Below are 19,631 nucleotides of genomic sequence, written 5' to 3' on the forward strand. Positions count from 1 at the left end.
GGATTCATAATGGTTTGGGCAGCCACTGCAGAAAAAACTTCAGATCCCATAATTGCTTTGCATTGTTGTAAAATAAATATTTTACAATTTCACTGAATTAGGTGGACACTATGATGCAAACTCTCATTGCTGATAATGTTTCCATATTATAGAATCATACACCCACACTGATACTGCTAAAAATATTCAAAACTGGCTTGATGAACACCAGGCCTTTATTCAACTTTATTAAATTTTTATGGTTTTATCTTCGTACTTGTAACATTTGAAAAATGAACCCAAGTTAATAAATGCTTAATCAACTTAGAACAGTACTGTGGCTACAAAGCACAAACAAAAAGTGCAGGAAACAAACAAAGTATCAAAAGAAAGGCATAAACATCTGCATCCCACAGCGGGAAAAGTGGACATAAAAAGGATAGAGTATAAAGGAAAACTTGTTATCCAATAAGGCTAGCTGCTAACCAGGGATGGCTTTAAAACAAGCAGGGCATTCACTCCACCTGACGCAGCCCATGGACAGCATGGATTCAATTGTGGGGTCCACTCATTACACTGTTCATGTTCAAGGCTGCTACCTTGATAGAAGCATGTCACTATATAATCAAAATATGCACGTTCACATCAATGGTATCTTCACACATATACAAATTACCCATGCTGTGGGCACTGGTGCATCCCAAACCATAACAGTTGTTGGATGGTCCTTTTTGTCTTTGTCCTTTTTTTCCTGATAACTAGCTAAACCATGGACTCATCTGACCACAGCACATGTTTCCACTGTTTTTCAGTCTATCTGAGATAAGTTTGGGACCAGAGAGCTTGGTGGTGTTTCTGCATAGAATTGATGTCTAGCTTTTTTCTGTAATAGAGTTTCAGGTTGCATTTCTTGATGCAGTGGTGGACTGTGTTAAGTGACAACAGTTTCCACAATAAGTCACCTGCTTATTGTGAAATGTTTTAAAACACTGTACCTTCAATATTCTATCAGCATTTCATCAGCATGTAACTTTTTTGGATTATGTTGCAGGAATCAATTCTAGATTTCAGGAATCTAGATTCTAGAAATGTTTTTATTATAAAAGATAAAAATGTAATTATTAGACCTTTTTGTTGACCATTTATATATACAGTACATAATAAACACTTTCATTTTATCAAAACAGAGTGGGTTGACGGGCAAACTTAAAGCAGAGATATTCTAATACTATAAGCACTTGGCTAAAGCTTAACTACAGCAAACTCCAGCTTTTCAATGGGCACAAGGCACACAGTAACACCCTGTTCGGGGCACCAGTCCATCGCAGGGCATACACACCCATTCACCTATATGGCAATTCAGTATCTCCAATTAACCTGACTGCATGTTTTTGGAATGTGGGAGGGAACCGGAGCTCCCGGAGGAAACCCACACAGACACGGGGAGAACATGCAAACTCCACACAGAAAGGACCCGGACCGCCCCGTCTGGGGATCGAACCCAGGACCTTCTTGCTGAGAGGCGACAGTGCTACCCACCGAGCCACCGTGCTGCCCTACTTGTTAATTACTTAATTTCTTAACTGTTCATTCAGCATCCATTATTTTACAGTAAATCTGATGTTTAACACCACTTTCTACAGTATCAACCACGTAGTGTGTGTTACGTTCAATGTAATAGAGGGAGCAGGTTCTTTAATGTTTTATATAATATTGTAAGTAAAGGAAATATATCAGAATAAGATGTAGCCATTGTATTTTAGTGCAGTATCGAATTATTTCAACTTAATTACTCTATTCCCATGATTAATGGTGAGAGGGGTTTTAATGAATATGTAAATGCACTTGTAATTGTATTAGTTAATCAGAAGTGCAGACTAAACTTTGGCAAGAGCAAAGGATGATAAAGGGCTAAGCTGCTATTATCAGACATCACCTTTGAGCCACCCACTCAGCTCCAGTGTCTCCTGTGTCCTTCTCATTTAAACAGTGCAAGGGCAATGACTGAAGCATGTAAACATTATCTGGCTAATCAAATGTAGGCAAAGTCATGCTGTTAAGCAATCATTTTTTTGGCTGCTTATGAAGGATGGAGTCTGTAACCTCCAGATGGTGTGTGAGCGTGAATATGTGTGTGATTGTGTGGACAGGGACACAGGATGAGTTTAGACATGCTCCACGAATAGATAATTTCAATACTGCCAAAATTAGGATCCGCTCCTATGGAAAGGGACAGCATGAGCCGCATGAGCAGAAGAATTTGGAGCTCTCACTGGAACATAATACGCAAATGCTTGTTCTCCATATGATATGTTATATTTGGCACAGTAAGTGTTTAATCGAAAGAGAGACGTCAGTGGATGAATGCCAGGACACCCCTGATGCAAATTCCAGTATGGCCAATAGATTCTCAATTTTTCCTATGATTATGAAATGCAGATTATAGCATATGTTTCTGATGATGAATATCCCTAGGTTCTTGCAAAGTGCCAAACAGGAATTGTTGATGGCAGTGACATAGTAGCAGATGGTAGGAAGCGAGAGTGAATATGAGAAAGAGGAGATAAGGAAGAGGAAGAGTGACAGGAATACAGAGAGCATGGGAGTGAAAAAGGCAATCAACGGGGCAATTCAATTAGCCAGTCTTTATAGGAGGGAGGGAAGAAGGGAGGTTGGCAAAGAGAGACGAGCACTGCATAAGTGATTAATCATATAGAACCATCCCTGCTCAGCAAAAGGTCCCACTAAAATCTGACAATGTATGAGCAGTACAGATAAATGAGGAATAAAGCAATTATAGCCAGTCCAAAAAAGTGGTTGTTTTTAACATTTATTTTTGCATGGTTAAACATATCTAAGAGATTGCTGGTTTTAATTTTTTAAGCATTGATTTCTCTGGATAGAGAGGGCCCTGGTGGTTCCCCACTGATAATACTACAACTAACATGCTTAAGTAAATAAATTGTTGTTAAATGCCTGACCATTTATTTTTTACTCTGTTTCTCAGATCCCCCCCCCCCCCCCCATTTTCTCCCCTAATCTAGTCGTATCCAATTACCCTGGTTGCGTTATGCTTTACCTCTACCGATACAACCCTCCACTGCTGACTGAGGAGCTTCGCAACTGACACACGTGTGTAGTTCATATGCGGATCAGCCTTGTGCAGCCTTGTGAGAGCCACACCCTGATCAGCATTATTCCTCAACTCTGTGCAGACGCCATCAATTAGCCAGCAAATTTCGTTATTGCACCAGTTATGAGGAACTCTGGTCCAGCTTATCCCATCCCTGAACAACAGCCAATCGTTGTTCATGTGGCCGCCCAGCCAAGCTGAATGGCAGAGCTGAGTATAGTAATGTATTCGAAATCCCGATTTTACCGATGTGCCACCAGAGCGGTCAACCATTTATTTTTTTAAAAACAAAAAATAATATATTTATGGTCAAAGTTTCTCTATAACAAGCAGGAAGAGAACAGTTGATTTTCAAGAATCAGTGTAGTAGGTAGTCCAAGTTTTACCATGAGACAAGCACAGTAGTGTTATTGTCCAGTTTTTAAAAAAAAATTTAAGGAAAAATATATGCAGTTTAATTTAAAGCTCTTATTTTACAAAACATTTCCTGATGTTAAAACTTGACTGTAATCATGAGATTCCAAACAGTACTTTAAAAACTTAACAGATGGTGAACTACATTAAACTCTCTCACTCTTGCCCTGTGTGTCTCTTAGGTCTAACTGGTTAAAGCCATGCTGTGGAAGGAGGGCAGCTCTATGGCAGGTTTGCTTGCTGAGTGCAGGATTTAACTCCTTGTTGGTAGCCAGCGTGATCTTAGTGGTGGTACTGCTGACGCTGGAGCTCCTCATCGACACCAAGCTGCTGCAGTGTGAGTACTGCGTCATCTGTACTTGTACATTTTCAACCCTTTGTTTTTTAACTAATATCCTATTTAAAGGTTATATTTTATCCATTTTAACCTTAAAACATTTAAAATAGTCCAGTATACTTGCAGCTTTTCAGAATGTATTGTTCTATTCAAATTCTGCCTTGCAGTAAGTACACTGATCCACTTAATGTTATACACATACAGTGAGGAAAATAAGTATTTGATCCCCTGCTGATTTTGTAAGTTTACCCCCTTACAAAGACTTGAATAGTCTATAATTTTTATGGAAGGTTTATTTTAACAGAGAGAGACAGAATATCAACAAAAAATCCAGAAAAAAAACATTAAATAAAAGTTATAAATTAATTTGTATTTAATTAAGGGAAATAAGTATTTGATCCGCTACCAACCAGCAAGAATTCTGACCCCCACAGACCGGTTATGTGCACAAAAGGCACACAAATTAGTCCTGTCCCTGTATAAAAGACTCCTGTCACAGAATCAGTTTCTTCCATTCAAATCTCTCGACCACCATGGGCAAGACCAAAGAGCTATCAAAGAACGTCAGGGACAAGATTGTAGACCTGCACAAGGCTGGAATGGGCTACAAGACCATCAGCAAAAAGCTTGGTGAGAAAGAGACCACTGTTGGCACGATAATTCAAAAATGGAAGAAATACAAGCTCACAGTCAATCGCCCTCACTCTGGAGCTCCATGCAAGATCTCACCTGGTGGGGTAAGAATGATTCTGAGAAAGGTGAGGTCAGTCCAGAATTACACGGGAGGAGCTTGTCAATTATCTCAAAGGAGCTGGGAGCAGAGAAATGCTGGATATGACCCCAAGAACACCATCCCCACCGGGCATTTCTTTGCCTCCAAACACGGCGAGTGGAGTTGATGCCAAAGAGCTCAATTTTGGTCTCATCTGACCATATCACATTCTCCCAAGCTTTCTCTGAATCATTCAGGTGTTCATTGGCAAACTTCAGACGGGCCTGTACATGAGCCTTCTTGAGCAAAGGGACTTTGCGGGCACTGCAGGATCTCAATCCATTACGACGAAGTGTGTTACTAATGGTTTTCTCGGTGACTGTGCTCCCAGCTCCCTTGAGATCATTGACAAGCTCCTCCCGTGTAATTCTGGACTGACCTCACCTTTCTCAGAATCATTCTTACCCCACCAGGTGAGATCTTGCATGGAGCTCCAGAGTGAGGGCGATTGACTGTGATCTTGGGGCCAGTGATAGCTCAGTGGGTAAGGTACTGGACTAGTAAACAGAAGGTTGCCGGTTCAAGCCCCGCCACCACCAAGTTGCCACTGTTGGGTCCCTGAGAAAGGCCCTTAACCCTCAATTGCTCATAGTGTTCCACTCATTCTGTAAGTCGCTTTGGATAAAAGCGTCTGCTAAATGCTGAAAATGTAAAGGTATTTCTTTCTTCCATTTTCAAAAAGCTTCTTGCTGATGGTCTTGTAACCCATTCCAGCCTTGTGCAGGTCTACAATCTTGTCCCTGACGTCCTTTGATAGCTCTTTGGTCTTGCCCATGGTGGTTGAGAGATTTGAATGGAAGAAACTGATTCTGTGACAGGAGTCTTTTATACAGGGACAGGACTAATTTGTGTGCCTTTTGTGCACATAACCGGTCTGTGGGGGTCAGAATTCTTGCTGGTTGGTAGGGGATCAAATACTTATTTCCCTTAATTAAATACAAATTAATTTATAACTTTTATTTAATGTTATTTTTGTGGATTTTTTGTTGATATTCTGTCTCCCTCTGTTAAAATAAACCTTCCATAAAAATTATAGACTGTTCAAGTCTTTGTAAGGGGGTAAACTTACAAAATCAGCAGGGGATCAAATACTTATTTTCCCCACTGTACAATGCCAACCATTATCTCTCATTTGTCTCTTGTAAATAATGCATTATGTCAATAAACCATTGTGAATGCTTAAACATAGGGGTTTACAAATGATTGCTTATAATATACAATTACCAGCTTCCTGAATTCATTAAACCCAACTGACTTAAATATAGGTTAGCTTAATTAAAGATTTGTGATATGCCAGCAATTAAACACATAATTTAATGATATAATAAAAAATTAAACAAGTTAGCTAAGTAAGCTGAGACCCATAATACAGAATACAGAAGCTTACATTTTTACACTACTTTTCAGGTTGGTTAATTATTGAAACACACGATTTACTGTCTAAAAACACAGTGTGTTCACGTTTATTGTTAGTCATTGGCAGTGGGAGCCTAGTGGGTAGAGCTTTGGGCTATCAACTAAAAGGTTGAGAGTTCGAATTCCAGCTCCTCCATGCAGCCACTGTTGGGCCCTTGAGCAAGGCCCTTAACCCTCTCTGCTCCAGGGGTGCAGTACGATGGCTGACCCTGCACTCTGACCCCAGCTTTCAAACAAGCTGGGATATGCGAAGAAAGAATTTTGTTGTACTTTACGTCTGTATATGAATATATGACAAATAAAGGCATTCTAAAATAATGCCGTTTATACACCTAGCAGGCATAACATTGTGACCACCTTATGACTGGTCTGCGGCTATGCAGCCCCATACGCAACAAACTGTGCTGCACTGTGTTTTCTGACACCTTGCTATCAGAACCAGGATTAACTTCTTCAGCAATCTGAGCTACAGTAGCTCATCTGTTGGATCGGACCACACAGGCCAGCCTTCAATCCCCACATGCATCAATGAGCCTTGGCTGCCCATGACCCTGTCACCGGTTTACCACTGTTCCTTCCTTAGACCACTTTTGATAAATACTGACCACTGCAGACTGGGAACACCCCACAAGAGCTGCAGTTTTGAAGATGCTCTAACCCAGTCGTCTATCCATCACAATTTGGCCCTTGTCAAACTCGCTCAAATCCTTACACTTGCTCATTTTTCCTGCTTCTAACACATCAACTTTGAGGATAAAATATTCACTTGCTGCCTAATATATCCCACCCACTAACAGGTGCTGTGATAAATAAATAATCAGTGTTATTCACTTCACCTGTGAGTGGTCATAATGTTATGCCTAGTCAGTGTAAGTTATCTTTATATCGTTTGTTCGTTTGCTGGTGTACAAAGTTATAAAAATGTAATTTAAATATGTGGCATGGCTTCCTAATCTGTAACAGCTGGTAACCTCTATGTAACCATATGATAAAGCCCACAGTCCACAGTCAGTTTCTTTCTTAAATACCATTTTTAATAACAATCTTTATAAGTTCTGCTGTATTATATTGCTTTGCATATACTGAGATATATTTAGGAGGCCAACAATACAATGAAACAACCCAATGTTTTTTTGGACAGAAAAGATTATATCATTTAGTTTTAACCATTTAGTCTCACCTATAAATCATAAACTGTCCTGTGTCACTGATGGAGTAGTCTTCAGTCGTGTTGCCATTTTGCTTTAGAAATACCAAGCCCAAATGCTTGTCTATGTGGCATTGTTCTTTTGGCACAGCGAACTGAGCTAATCTAAATGATCTGACACTAGATAGATGCCCTTCTTCATAACAAGTGGGCCAATCAGCAGCGCGTAACTTGGAGCGCAGTCCATGGCTACTAGAAAAATGACAGCAGCCATAAGTCATGCTCCATCTAGGTGTCGTGTCTGGCCTTTTAAAATGCTGCTAGACGAACTGAGTAAGAATAAAAGAGAGGAAGACTAATGCAGAGCAAGAGATTAGCAGGGCAGTGGATGTAGAGATGGTAGTGTGTCGGTCTGGATGGAGGAAGATGAATGAACTGATGGATAGATCAGCAAATGAGATAAACAAAGACAGATTAGCTAGGAGGTGCTAGCCATAAAGCAGAGGGGTGCAGCAAGGAGACAGCTGAATGCCACACAGTGCTTATCCACAATTGGCTGATAAATAGACAAGAAGGACCAAGTAAAATGGTCACAAGAGCAAGTCTGGCTGGCAATGTGGGAGTGGACTGTTTGATTTGAATAGCTTAAATACCTGACATACTTTCAGTTTGGTTGTAAAAAATAGAGTCTTAAATGGCACCTATGTGAAAGCTATGTGTCAAAAATGTTAATTAACCATTATTAGTGTGGGAGGTCAGCCTTTAAAGGGAACAACCTTATGTATTCATAACTTAAGCTTTCAGTGATGAAATACATAAAAGATAATTGCACTGCAATTTTATATAATTATGTAGTAATTTACAGCTCAAAAAAGTTTGTAAAGTCTTGTTAAAATAATAAATAAAAATGTTGGCATATGTTTTCCAAGTCAGAACAGTCAAACACATTCTGTCTAAACTCATTTATATCTTTACTTACTACAAAAAAATCATTTAGCCAAGTCCAGGCTTGAAAGGCTATCTGAACCCTTGTATAATATAACCAGTGTAACCACATTTTCTGCCAATAACGTTTGTTTTACCTGCTGATCAGACTTGCACAACTGTAAGAAAGAATTTCAAACCATTTTGGAATTTCCTGTATGAAAAGACCTATTTCGGTCATGTCACGGCATCCTAGGTGAGATAAGTCCTTAATCTTACTGTGTTGTGGTGTTGATTTATTTCTATTATTTGGGCCATTCTGTCATTGCATCATCCAGCTTATATAAAGCTTATAGCAATGGATTCATACCTTTAATGTTTGGAAGAATTTCAGACTTTCCAATGACAAAGCAACTCCAAGCCATAATGCTTTCTCCACTACGCTTCACAGTTATGATGAGGGTTCAGTGCAGTGTGCAGTGCCCTTTTTTCCCAATTATTGCATTACACTAAGTACTAGAACATTTGACACCGGAAAACTGTAACTGTTTTTATATTGTCCACCAGTTCAGTAGCATTTTCAAGTGGTTAACAACAAAACTTGGATGGGGGAGAAATGGGGTTACCTGTTTATAACTGATTAAAATCGTGTTAAAATAATAAATACAAATGTTGGCATATGTTTTCCAAATCAGAATAGTCAAACACATTCTGCCTAAAATTATTCATACAATAAGTCCAGGCTTGAAAGGCTATCTGAACCATTGTATTATATAACCAGTATAACCGCATTTTCTGCCAATAATGTTTTCATTACCTGCTGATCAGACTTGCACAACTGTAAGAAAGAATTTTAAACCATTTTGAAATTTCCTGTATGAAAAACCTCCTAGGCGAGATAAGTCCTTAATCTTACTGTGTTGTGGTGTTGATTTATTTCTATTATTTTGGTCATTCTGTCATTGCATCATACAGCTTCTATAAAGCTTATAGCAATGGATTCATACCTTTAATGATTGGAAGAATTTTAAATTTTCCGATGACAAAGTGACCCCAAGCCATAATGCTCCCTCCACTATGCTTCACAGTTACAGTGTATCACGAAAGTGAGTACACCCCTCACATTTCTGCAAATATTTCATTATATCTTTTCATGGGACAACACTATAGACATGAAACTTGGATATAACTTAGAGTAGTCAGTGTACAACTTGTATAGCAGTGTAGATTTACTGTCTTCTGAAAATAACTCAACACACAGCCATTAATGTCTAAATAGCTGCAACATAAGTGAGTACACCCCACAGTGAACATGTCCAAATTGTGCCTAAAGTGTCAATATTTTGTGTGACCACCATTATTATCACTGCCTTAACCCTCCTGGGCATGGAATTCACCAGAGCTGCACAGGTTGCTACTGGAATCCTCTTCCACTCCTCCGTGATGACATCACGGAGCTGGTGGATGTTAGACACCTTAAACTCCTCCACCTTCCACTTGAGGATGCGCCACAGGTGCTCAATTGGGTTTAGTCCATCACCTTTACCTTCAGCTTCCTCAGCAAGGCAGTTGTCATCTTGGAGGTTGTGTTTGGGGTCGTTATCCTGTTGGAAAACTGCCATGAGGCCCAGTTTTCGAAGGGAGGGGATCATGCTCTGTTTCAGAATGTCACAGTACATGTTGGAATTCATGTTTCCCTCAATGAACTGCAGCTCCCCAGTGCCAGCAGCACTCATGCAGCCCAAGACCATGATGCTACCACCACCATGCTTGACTGTAGGCAAGATACAGTTGTCTTGGTACTTCTCACCAGGGCGCCGCCACACATGCTGGACACCATCTGAGCCAAACAAGTTTATCTTGGTCTCGTCAGACCACAGGGCATTCCAGTAATCCATGTTCTTGGACTGCTTGTCTTCAGCAAACTGTTTGCTGGCTTTCTTGTGCGTCAGCTTCCTTCTGGGATGACGACCATGCAGACCGAGTTGATGCAGTGTGCGGCGTATGGTCTGAGCACTGACAGGCTGACCTCCCACGTCTTCAACCTCTGCAGCAATGCTGGCAGCACTCATGTGTCTATTTTTTAAAGCCAACCTCTGGATATGACGCCGAACACGTGGACTCGACTTCTTTGGTCGACCCTGGCGAAGCCTGTTCCGAGTGGAACCTGTCCTGGAAAACCGCTGTATGACCTTGGCCACCATGCTGTAGCTCAGTTTCAGGGTGTTAGCAATCTTCTTATAGCCCAGGCCATCTTTGTGGAGAGCAACAATACTATTTCTCACATCCTCAGAGAGTTCTTTGCCATGAGGTGCCATGTTGAATATCCAGTGGCCAGTATGAGAGAATTGTACCCAAAACACCAAATTTAACAGCCCTGCTCCCCATTTACACCTGGGACCTTGACACATGACACCAGGGAGGGACAACGACACATTTGGGCACAATTTGGACATGTTCACTGTGGGGTGTACTCACTTATGTTGCCAGCTATTTAGACATTAATGGCTGTGTGTTGAGTTATTTTCAGAAGACAGTAAATCTACACTGCTATACAAGCTGTACACTGACTACTCTAAGTTATATCCAAGTTTCATGTCTATAGTGTTGTCCCATGAAAAGATATAATGAAATATTTGCAGAAATGTGAGGGGTGTACTCACTTTCGTGATACACTGTATGATGAGGGTTCACTTTTGCTGTGCAGTGCCCTGTTTTCCCAATGATAGCATTGTGCATTTTTGACTAATTATCCAGCTACAGAAAATACGCATGACAACATACAGTATGTGTGTTTTGCAAACTAAGTTTTAGTGAAAAGGAATAGTTTTCTCTATAGGGTCCTCATATTAGCATGTTTAGTGTTTCACAATAAAACTAATATCGTATGTAATTGTTATATTTTATCCATTTTAACCTTAAAACATTTGAAAAAGTGAAGTGTACTTGCAGCTTTTTAGAATGTACTGTATTGTTCTATTCAAACTCTGCCATGCAGTAAGTGCACTGATCCACAATGTTATATACATACAATGCTCATTTTCCCCTTGTAAATAAGCCGTTATGTCAATAGACCATTGTGAATGCTTAAAAATAGAAGTTGAAATGGTTGCTTATAATATACAATTACCAGATTCCTGAATTCATTAAACCTAAATGACTTGAATGTAGGTTACCTTAATTAAAGTAAAAAACTGGCCGATGTTACATTCTGTTTCGATTTTTTTCTTTGGCTGTACAATGCCACTATGTAGACAATTAACATTACTAAAAAAGCAGTGTATTTTTAAATAATTTTAAATAGATTTATTAGTCAGTAAATATACACTACAAATGTCAATGGTTTCTTATGAGACTTGCTGTTACACAGTTGACACAGTCTACTCTGAATATTTGTCCATTTTTTCCCACCACCCACATGATACATCTTTATAAGTGGAAAGAACACCTTGAACTGATCTTTTTTGAGAAACAAAATGTAAGGGCACATCTACAACCCAAATCATCACACTTGTGGCCTTTTGTTAAAAATGCATAATACACTACTTTTACATGGCTAAAGGTTTATGCCGAAACAAAAATAAAATGGCAGTAAATGATTTGAGTGGTTTTTATTATGGCTATGTCATAGAATGCTACTGAGTCAGTTCATAAAATTTCTGATCTGCTAAAACTGTGAAGACACTTCAGCTATGAAGTCAAAGTGTCTGAAAGCAATAATGGCGTACCTGTGGTGTTAAAAGCACAAGTATCGGTTTGTGCTTAAGACCGTATAGCGTAAAAATGAGCTGTTATCAGCTGCAACACTTATTAAAGTGATTTAAATCTGCAACATCAGCACAATAACTGAATCGCCTCAGTCACAAAACTAATGGAAAGCCTTTGCAGAAGAGAGGAGGATGTAATAGCAGCAAATGAGAGACCAACTTAATGTTTATACTGATGGCTTTAGAGTTAAACATTTACTTAATCACACATTGGGTGTCTTGTCTATGTTGTATTTCCTCAGTTACGAATGAATCTCAGTTTGCTGCCATTATTCACTGGATCAGCCTAGTCATTCTTTCCATCTTCTTCACTGAGGTATGTATGCATGTGTAAAGCACATATTGACTTTGGTGACCATTACTCACTGCATTTCTTTAAGTTGTTTGAATGAACTGCTGCATGTCACTTATGATTTATGAACAATTTTAAAGTGGGAATTGGATTTGCTGATTTGTTAATATTCCTAGGATCCGTTTAAATTTACAGGCAGTGGTGATTTGAATAGCTATGCTGCTTCTGTTGTGTGAAATCCTTTCAATTTTAAATTATAGTTTGCCACATGAATTTATACACGAACTCATTTTGTAGCTCTGCGGCATGTGCTGAGCTAAAAGATACACATCTGTCTCTTTACTTTCTGTAAACTCGTTTACCTTTCCTGCTTTTTTTGCTTTAGAGCAAGCAATCTGTAGTGTGGCACATTGCTAAAAAGCAAATGAATGCAGTGAAATGTTACCATGTCACTTTAAGGATGCTGGTAATAAAACAACATGAGACCTATATAAAGATATTGATCATAAGAACAGTAGCAAACTGCACCAATAGTACAGTTACTTAATGAAATAACTAGTGTGAAGTTGTAATCCTATATAAATATAAAGTATTTAATGATTAAGTAACAATAATAGTCTATATTTTCTGACTTGTCAGACAGTATTACAAAACATATGATGAAGATGTCATCTGCTACTTTCTTAAGGAAACCAAGAGGGCATAATAATCATTTTTTAACTCAAATCATAAAAGTTGGGACAGTATAGGAAAAGGCAAATATGTTGCTTTAAAATCTTAATGTACTTTTCTGCATTAGTGTTGCTATCACAGAATTGTAAATGACCTTTGCCAAGGGCACACAGCACCATAACATGACATGTATCTAGTAAGAATCTAGTAAGAATCTATACTGGTCTTCCAAAAAAGACCTTGGATGCCTCCAAGCTCCGGTTCTGGACATGGTTCTTACGCGCCCAGGTGGCTCAGCGTGATATTCTGCTAGCACACCAGCGCAGAGATTCTGAACTGCCGAGTGCATAGGTGAAAAAGGGTTCTGCTAAGGGCTGCATGCGGATCAGAGGAGACGTGAGCAGCAATATATACCCACCTCAACTGCAATCAGGTATCCCTCAGCAGCAGAAGACAAATTGACTATGCTAAATTGGGAGAAAATGCATAAAAAAAATTAAGGCTTTTTTTTTGCACAGTAAAGTTTTAAGTTCTTAATGCAGTGCCATCTGAGTGATTGAAGATCATGGGTGTTCAGCTTAGGCCTGCAACCCCTAAACAGAGGAGCAGCTGAAAGAAAAAACAAATTAAAATAATAAAAAAATATTATCAGCAGCAGTACAATAAGCTACAATTACCAAAAATTTTAACCAAGCTTAACTGAATTGATTACTGGCCCTGTATTTTGGGGGGTCGAGTCCAAACCTACCTTGACCCTGATAAGAGTTAGTATTATTGAAGATAACAAAATAAGAAAATGAATGAACATTACTGTAAGTTTTATGTCACTTTAACATAAAATAATTGTGTTTGGAATAAGTCTTAAATTAGGTTTATGGCAGTAGACAGTAAACACTGTGTTATTTAGCCAAATAAACAGCACATCTAAGTGTTTACCAAACCTTTTTTTTTCTGTATCTGTATTTGACTTTCTGAGAGACTTTTTCTCCTGGTTGCCCTTCTTCCTCTCTCTCCCTGTCTCACTCTCAGACGGTGTTCAGGATTGTGGTGCTGGGGATATGGGATTACATAGAGAATAAAGTTGAGGTAAGATCTCCAGGGACTCATTAAGCTGCAAGAAGCATTTGAAATCAGTAAAAATTCACAGTATGTTTTATGTTTGATATATAAAAAGTTTGTGTGGGTGTGTGGGTGCATGTACAGGGGTTGGACAAAATAACTGAAACACCTGGTTTTAGACCACAATAATTTATTAGTATGGTGTAGGGCCTCCTTTTGCGGCCAATACAGCGTCAATTCGTCTTGGAAATGACATATACAAGTCCTGCACAGTGGTCAGAGGGATTTTAAGCCATTCTTCTTGCAGGATAGTGGCCAGGTCACTACGTGATGCTGGTGGAGGAAAACGTTTCCTGACTCGCTTCTCCAAAACACCCCAAAGTGGCTCAATAATATTTAGATCTGGTGACTGTGCAGGCCATGGGAGATGTTCAACTTCACTTTCATGTTCATCAAACCAATCTTTCACCAGTCTTGCTGTGTGTATTGGTGCATTGTCATCCTGATACACGGCACTGCCATTGGATGCACATGGTTCTCCAGAATGGTTCGGTAGTCCTTGGCAGTGACGCTCCCATCTAGCACAAGTATTGGGCCAAGGGAATGCCATGATATGGCAGCCCAAACCATCACTGATCCACCCCCATGCTTCACTCTGGGCATGCAACAGTCTGGGTGGTACGCTTCTTTGGGGCTTCTCCACACCGTAACTCTCCCGGATGTGGGGAAAACAGTAAAGGTGGACTCATCAGAGAACAATACATGTTTCACATTGTCCACAGCCCAAGATTTGCGCTCCTTGCACCATTGAAACCGACGTTTGGCATTGGCACGAGTGACCAAAGGTTTGGCTATAGCAGCCCGGCCGTGTATATTGACCCTGTGGAGCTCCCGACGGACAGTTCTGGTGGAAACAGGAGAGTTGAGGTGCACATTTAATTCTGCCGTGATTTGGGCAGCCGTGGTTTTATGTTTTTTGGATACAATCCGGGTTAGCACCCGAACGTCCCTTTCAGACAGCTTCCTCTTGCGTCCACAGTTAATCCTGTTGGATGTGGTTTGTCCTTCTTGGTGGTATGCTGACATTACCCTGGATATTGTGGCTCACAAATACATCACAAAGACTTGCTGTCTTGGTCACAGATGCGCCAGCAAGACGTGCACCAACAATTTGTCCTCTTTTGAACTCTGGTATGTCACCCATAATGTTGTGTGCATTGCAATATTTTGAGCAAAACTGTGCTCTTACCCTGCTAATTGAACCTTCACACTCTGCTCTTACTGGTGCAATGTGCAATTAATGAAGATTGGCCACCAGACTGGTCCAATTTAGCCATGAAACCTCCCACACTAAAATGACAGGTGTTTCAGTTATTTTGTCCAACCCCTGTATGTGTGCATATTAACATGCCACATTTTTTTATATTAAAAAGCCCTGAACCTTGACCAGATTCTCTCATTCAAAGCATCTTACAACTATGATTGTAAGCAAGCTGTTAATAATCAAGGGTCTTGCTCAGGGGTCCAACAGTGGCAGTGATGGTGCTTAAACCAGAGACCTTCTGTTAATTAGTGTAGTTTTGTGTTTTTTAATCTTAATTAAAATTAGTTTAGATTTCTAACCTGCTTTTATGCTTATTTTTTATCAGTGTTAAATACACACTTTTATGGGTTTAAGCACTATAAGTGTATAATTGTTTGCTGTTTCTAGGTGTTCGATGGTGCTGTGATTGTGCTCTCTTTGGCTCCGATGGTTGCCTCCACTGTTGCTAATGGACCCAGCAGCCCCTGGGATGCCATTAGCCTTATCATTACTCTTCGTATTTGGAGAGTCAAGAGAGTTATTGATGGTAAGTGTGTTTACTGTGTTTGCTGGTAGGCTTTTGTATTTGTTTGTTCGCTAGTGTCCTCTATCAAAAAGCTCAGTTATATTGGAGGATAGATAGAATGGGATATATGAAAACATGTCCAACAATATATTTTAAGTTATTGCCCACCATCTGTACCCTCTCTAACATTTCCTGTGGCAAAATGATAGTGTATTCCTATAGTCATGTTCCATAATGTAGTAAGAAGCCTCTTATGGTAGTTGATGACAGTACAGACTTCATATTATTGCCCATGGTTCAGAAATACAGTAGTTGCAACTTTGGTGTGTCCTAATACATATTACTGTATAGTCAATAATTTACTGTTATCATATAATTGTTGTTTCATTTGATCAGCACTACAATATTAAGGTGTTGTTACATTAGTTCAACACTACAATATTAAGATATTGTTACATTTGTTAAATAGAAAAATATTAGGATGTTGTTACATTTGTTCAGCAGTAAAATATTAAGACCCAAACATATGCCTTGCCTAAATTTCTGCTTGTCGTTAAAGCTACATTGACTTAACTCGATAAAATGTAATTAAAATTTTGACTGCTTTGGAGGTGTCCCACCACTCAATAGCTTCACAAACTAGGTAATGTGACAACGTGATTCTTTAATGTCTTTTATATAATGTAATCTGTGGTACTAAATATTATTTTACTAATAGGTGAAGACATTTGTTAGCTTCTAAGAATAGTTGGTGCCAATTGTGATGCTTATTGTGTCAGTCACTGTACTGTAGTTGCTCTTTAATCAATAGGTGCTTCCTGAGCAGCTCTGCCAGCATCCGTTTCATTAAAATTCATGCTGACGTCTTCTGTCTATAGTATTTAATACCAGCTCCTATTGATGGAAGAATATGCAGGGTCAATGTGTGCGGTAGGTCAACCTTGTTCCCCCTGCCGTTAGTGCATTTGCCAAACTGAAGGAGATGTCCAGGCTGTCTAACAGTGGAGGGGTGGCCTACAACTTCCAATGACTTTCAGATTGGAAAACATACAAACTCTGTTTTGCTGATTTCTATTTACCTTCAAATTACTATTTATTTTTATTTTATTCTATTAACTTTAAAGTATTTATTTATTAGGATTTTAACGTCATGTTTTACACTTTGGTTACATTCATGACAGGACAGGTAGTTACTGGTTACACAAGATTCATCAGTTCACAAGTTTAATGTCAAACACAGTCATGGACCAGCCCCGGTTCTGGACTGCTTTGCTTGGGGGGGCAGTAAAACCTAATGAGGGGGCATGTTGATAGTCATGTTTTTGAAGCCAGAAATATATTCAAGGCTTGATTTGTGCATGAATGATGACAGCCAAGCTATTGATACTGGCTTAAAGTGATGTATGAGGTAAAGAAATAAAAATGCATGTTTTCGAACTTAAACTTAAAACCCAATGATTAAAAAATACATGTTGATTATGTAAATGGAGAAAAAAGATTATCTAATTGTATTTCATTTTAATACGCCCCCTTAATTAAATTGCCATTACTAATAGAACAACTCTATTTCTTGAAAGGCTTTAATACAAATTTAAGTCAAAGCTGACAAATGTACCTACACACAGACTGAGAATATTCAAACGTGGAAATAGGAATGAGTGAGAATATTTATATTATTGGGAAATTAAAATATAAAGAAAACAAAAGAATACTAATTCTGTAAAAAAAAAAGTGTTTACCAGTATACCTGCCTCTCGCTCACACTAACAGAACATATACTGCCGAACTGAACTGTTTGGGGCAGTCTGCCGATTTTTATATGACTCAAAGAGCCAATCAGGAATAAGCAAGGAAATATCTTCACACTGTAAAACAAAATGCATTTTTGTGATTGGTTCAGAGATAATTTTAAAAATAGCCGTTGCTTGCATTGTGCTTGGGGGGGCAAAGACACAATTTGGGGGGGCAATGCCCCCCTCAGCCCCCCCCCCCTAGCGCCGGCCCTGTCATGGACAATTTTGTATCTCCAATTCACCTCACTTGCATGTCCTTGGACTGTGGGAGGAAACCGGAGCTCCCATAGGTAACCCATGTAGACACTGGGAGAACATGCAAACTCCACACAGAAAAGACCTGGACCGCTGCACCTGGGGATGAAACCCAGGACCTTTTGCTGTGAGGCGACAGTGCTACCCACCAAGCCACCGTATTAGCATTTACTATGCTGTGTGTTTCTGCAAAGGATGGATAAACCTGCTTTTGTGCATTCACATAATGCCTGAGGTGTGATTTACTCAGCAGTTTTTCTAAATGTGACTTATGTTATTTTATTATTGAGTTATTCTATCTGTTGGAGAGAATGTAAAGTCAGCATAAAAGTGGCTAATACTGGCTAATATTGTTGCATCCAAATTTTAGGAACGTGTCTTTTCAGGTAGCTGCTTTGCAAACTCACCATGTTGTAATAACTGATTTAAAACAGATTGCCATGCTTTCCAATTAAGATACTGCCCTTTGTGGACAACAGCTCCTCAGTCAGTTCTGCTGTGCACTCCACTTCCCAGAATCCTGATAAGAGTCACATGTCCCCTGCTTCTCCTCACGCCACCAGTCCAGACACAGTCTTCATTACATTCATCATTACCTGATTATTGATGGTTTTTACCTGTTTCCACTCAACCTATTTGAAGTATTTGAAGTATACTGAGTTTTATGTTTTTGCCAGTTAGATTTTTGACTGTTTGGTTGTTTCTGTTTGGTCAGCTGTTACACCTGGTTGTTGTCTCTGGCTAGTTGATTCTCTGATTGTGATTCTGGTTTATTAAAATATCTACTTTATTTTTTTACTTTTCTTCCCTTATTTCCTGGTGTTACAGAAATACTTATCTGTGCAGACCTCAGGTTTGGATTATTTTAAACCTTGCTGTGATTATCCAGGCAAGGTGTTGCATTTGAGACCCTCTCTCAATCTCTGGATACTTTTTCTCAACAGCAGAATAAACACAGGGAACAGTTGCAATAGCCTTCAGGAGCTTAACTTTTTAAAGACATTCATGTCTGAGCTTTAAATAGATAACCCAGCTTCTCTCTGATTTCAAGCCATCTATTCCAGGTTAGGAAACCTGATACATTTGATGTTAATGCAGATAAGTGCCATGGATTTTTACTCCAGTGCTCTTTTGTGCTTAATAATTCTCTGCCTAGCTCGGACAAGTCACAAATCTCTTTTGTAATCTTACGACTCGCTGATAAGTGCTCAGTTGGGCCACAGCTTGGCCCCTGATTCAATCCAGCTCTTACAAATGTTTTCTTAGTAAGTTTAATAACCAATAAAGGTAGATCCTGTGGGGAAACTTTTGCCTAAACTCTGCCAGGGAAGTTGCTCTGTAGCTGATTATGCTATTGAATTCCATACGCTAGTTGGCAGCAGTGGTTGGAAGGAACCGGCTCTATTGATTCTTTAGTAATGGTCTCAACACAATATGCTTTCTGAATTAGCATGTAGAGAGGCGAGTGCTTATCTCTAGACTTTCTCTTGCCATTTGCTTTAGTCATTTACTATTCAAAGGAAGGTGCAAGAGATTCATTCAGAGAACATTAGCTTCTTTGTCATTGGCTCTGTCATCTTAATGGGTTTGGAGTATTCCATCATCCTTGGTTTCACATGGTTAAAGAAGGATGACCCTCAATATTCTTGGTCTAAACAAAAGTTAATGTCTTGGTCTCCACATTCTATAGTAACTGCCTGTCCCTTTCCAAATTTGCTATATCCTCCACTAAAAGTCCCAAATCTGATAGTCAAGTAATGATTTACATTTATGGCATTTAGCAGATGCTTTTATCCAAAGCGACTTACATTAATGACTGAACACAATTTTGAGCAATTGAGG

General features: G+C 39.3%; 1 protein-coding gene across 1 annotated transcript in view; it reads left to right on the plus strand.

Annotated features, from left to right (window-relative positions):
- tmem266 (transmembrane protein 266) overlaps positions 1-19,631 on the plus strand; it is a 79,316-nt gene that overhangs the window by 39,762 nt on the left and 19,923 nt on the right. The window contains exons 3-6 of the mRNA XM_063002282.1: positions 3,709-3,863; positions 12,132-12,205; positions 13,883-13,939; positions 15,624-15,762. Of these exons, the coding sequence (XP_062858352.1) occupies positions 3,709-3,863; positions 12,132-12,205; positions 13,883-13,939; positions 15,624-15,762 (425 nt within the window). The remainder of the gene's footprint in view (positions 1-3,708; positions 3,864-12,131; positions 12,206-13,882; positions 13,940-15,623; positions 15,763-19,631) is intronic.

The sequence above is a fragment of the Trichomycterus rosablanca genome, chromosome 1 (genome assembly GCF_030014385.1).
Source record: "Trichomycterus rosablanca isolate fTriRos1 chromosome 1, fTriRos1.hap1, whole genome shotgun sequence".
Classification (NCBI taxonomy): Eukaryota; Metazoa; Chordata; class Actinopteri; order Siluriformes; family Trichomycteridae; genus Trichomycterus; species Trichomycterus rosablanca.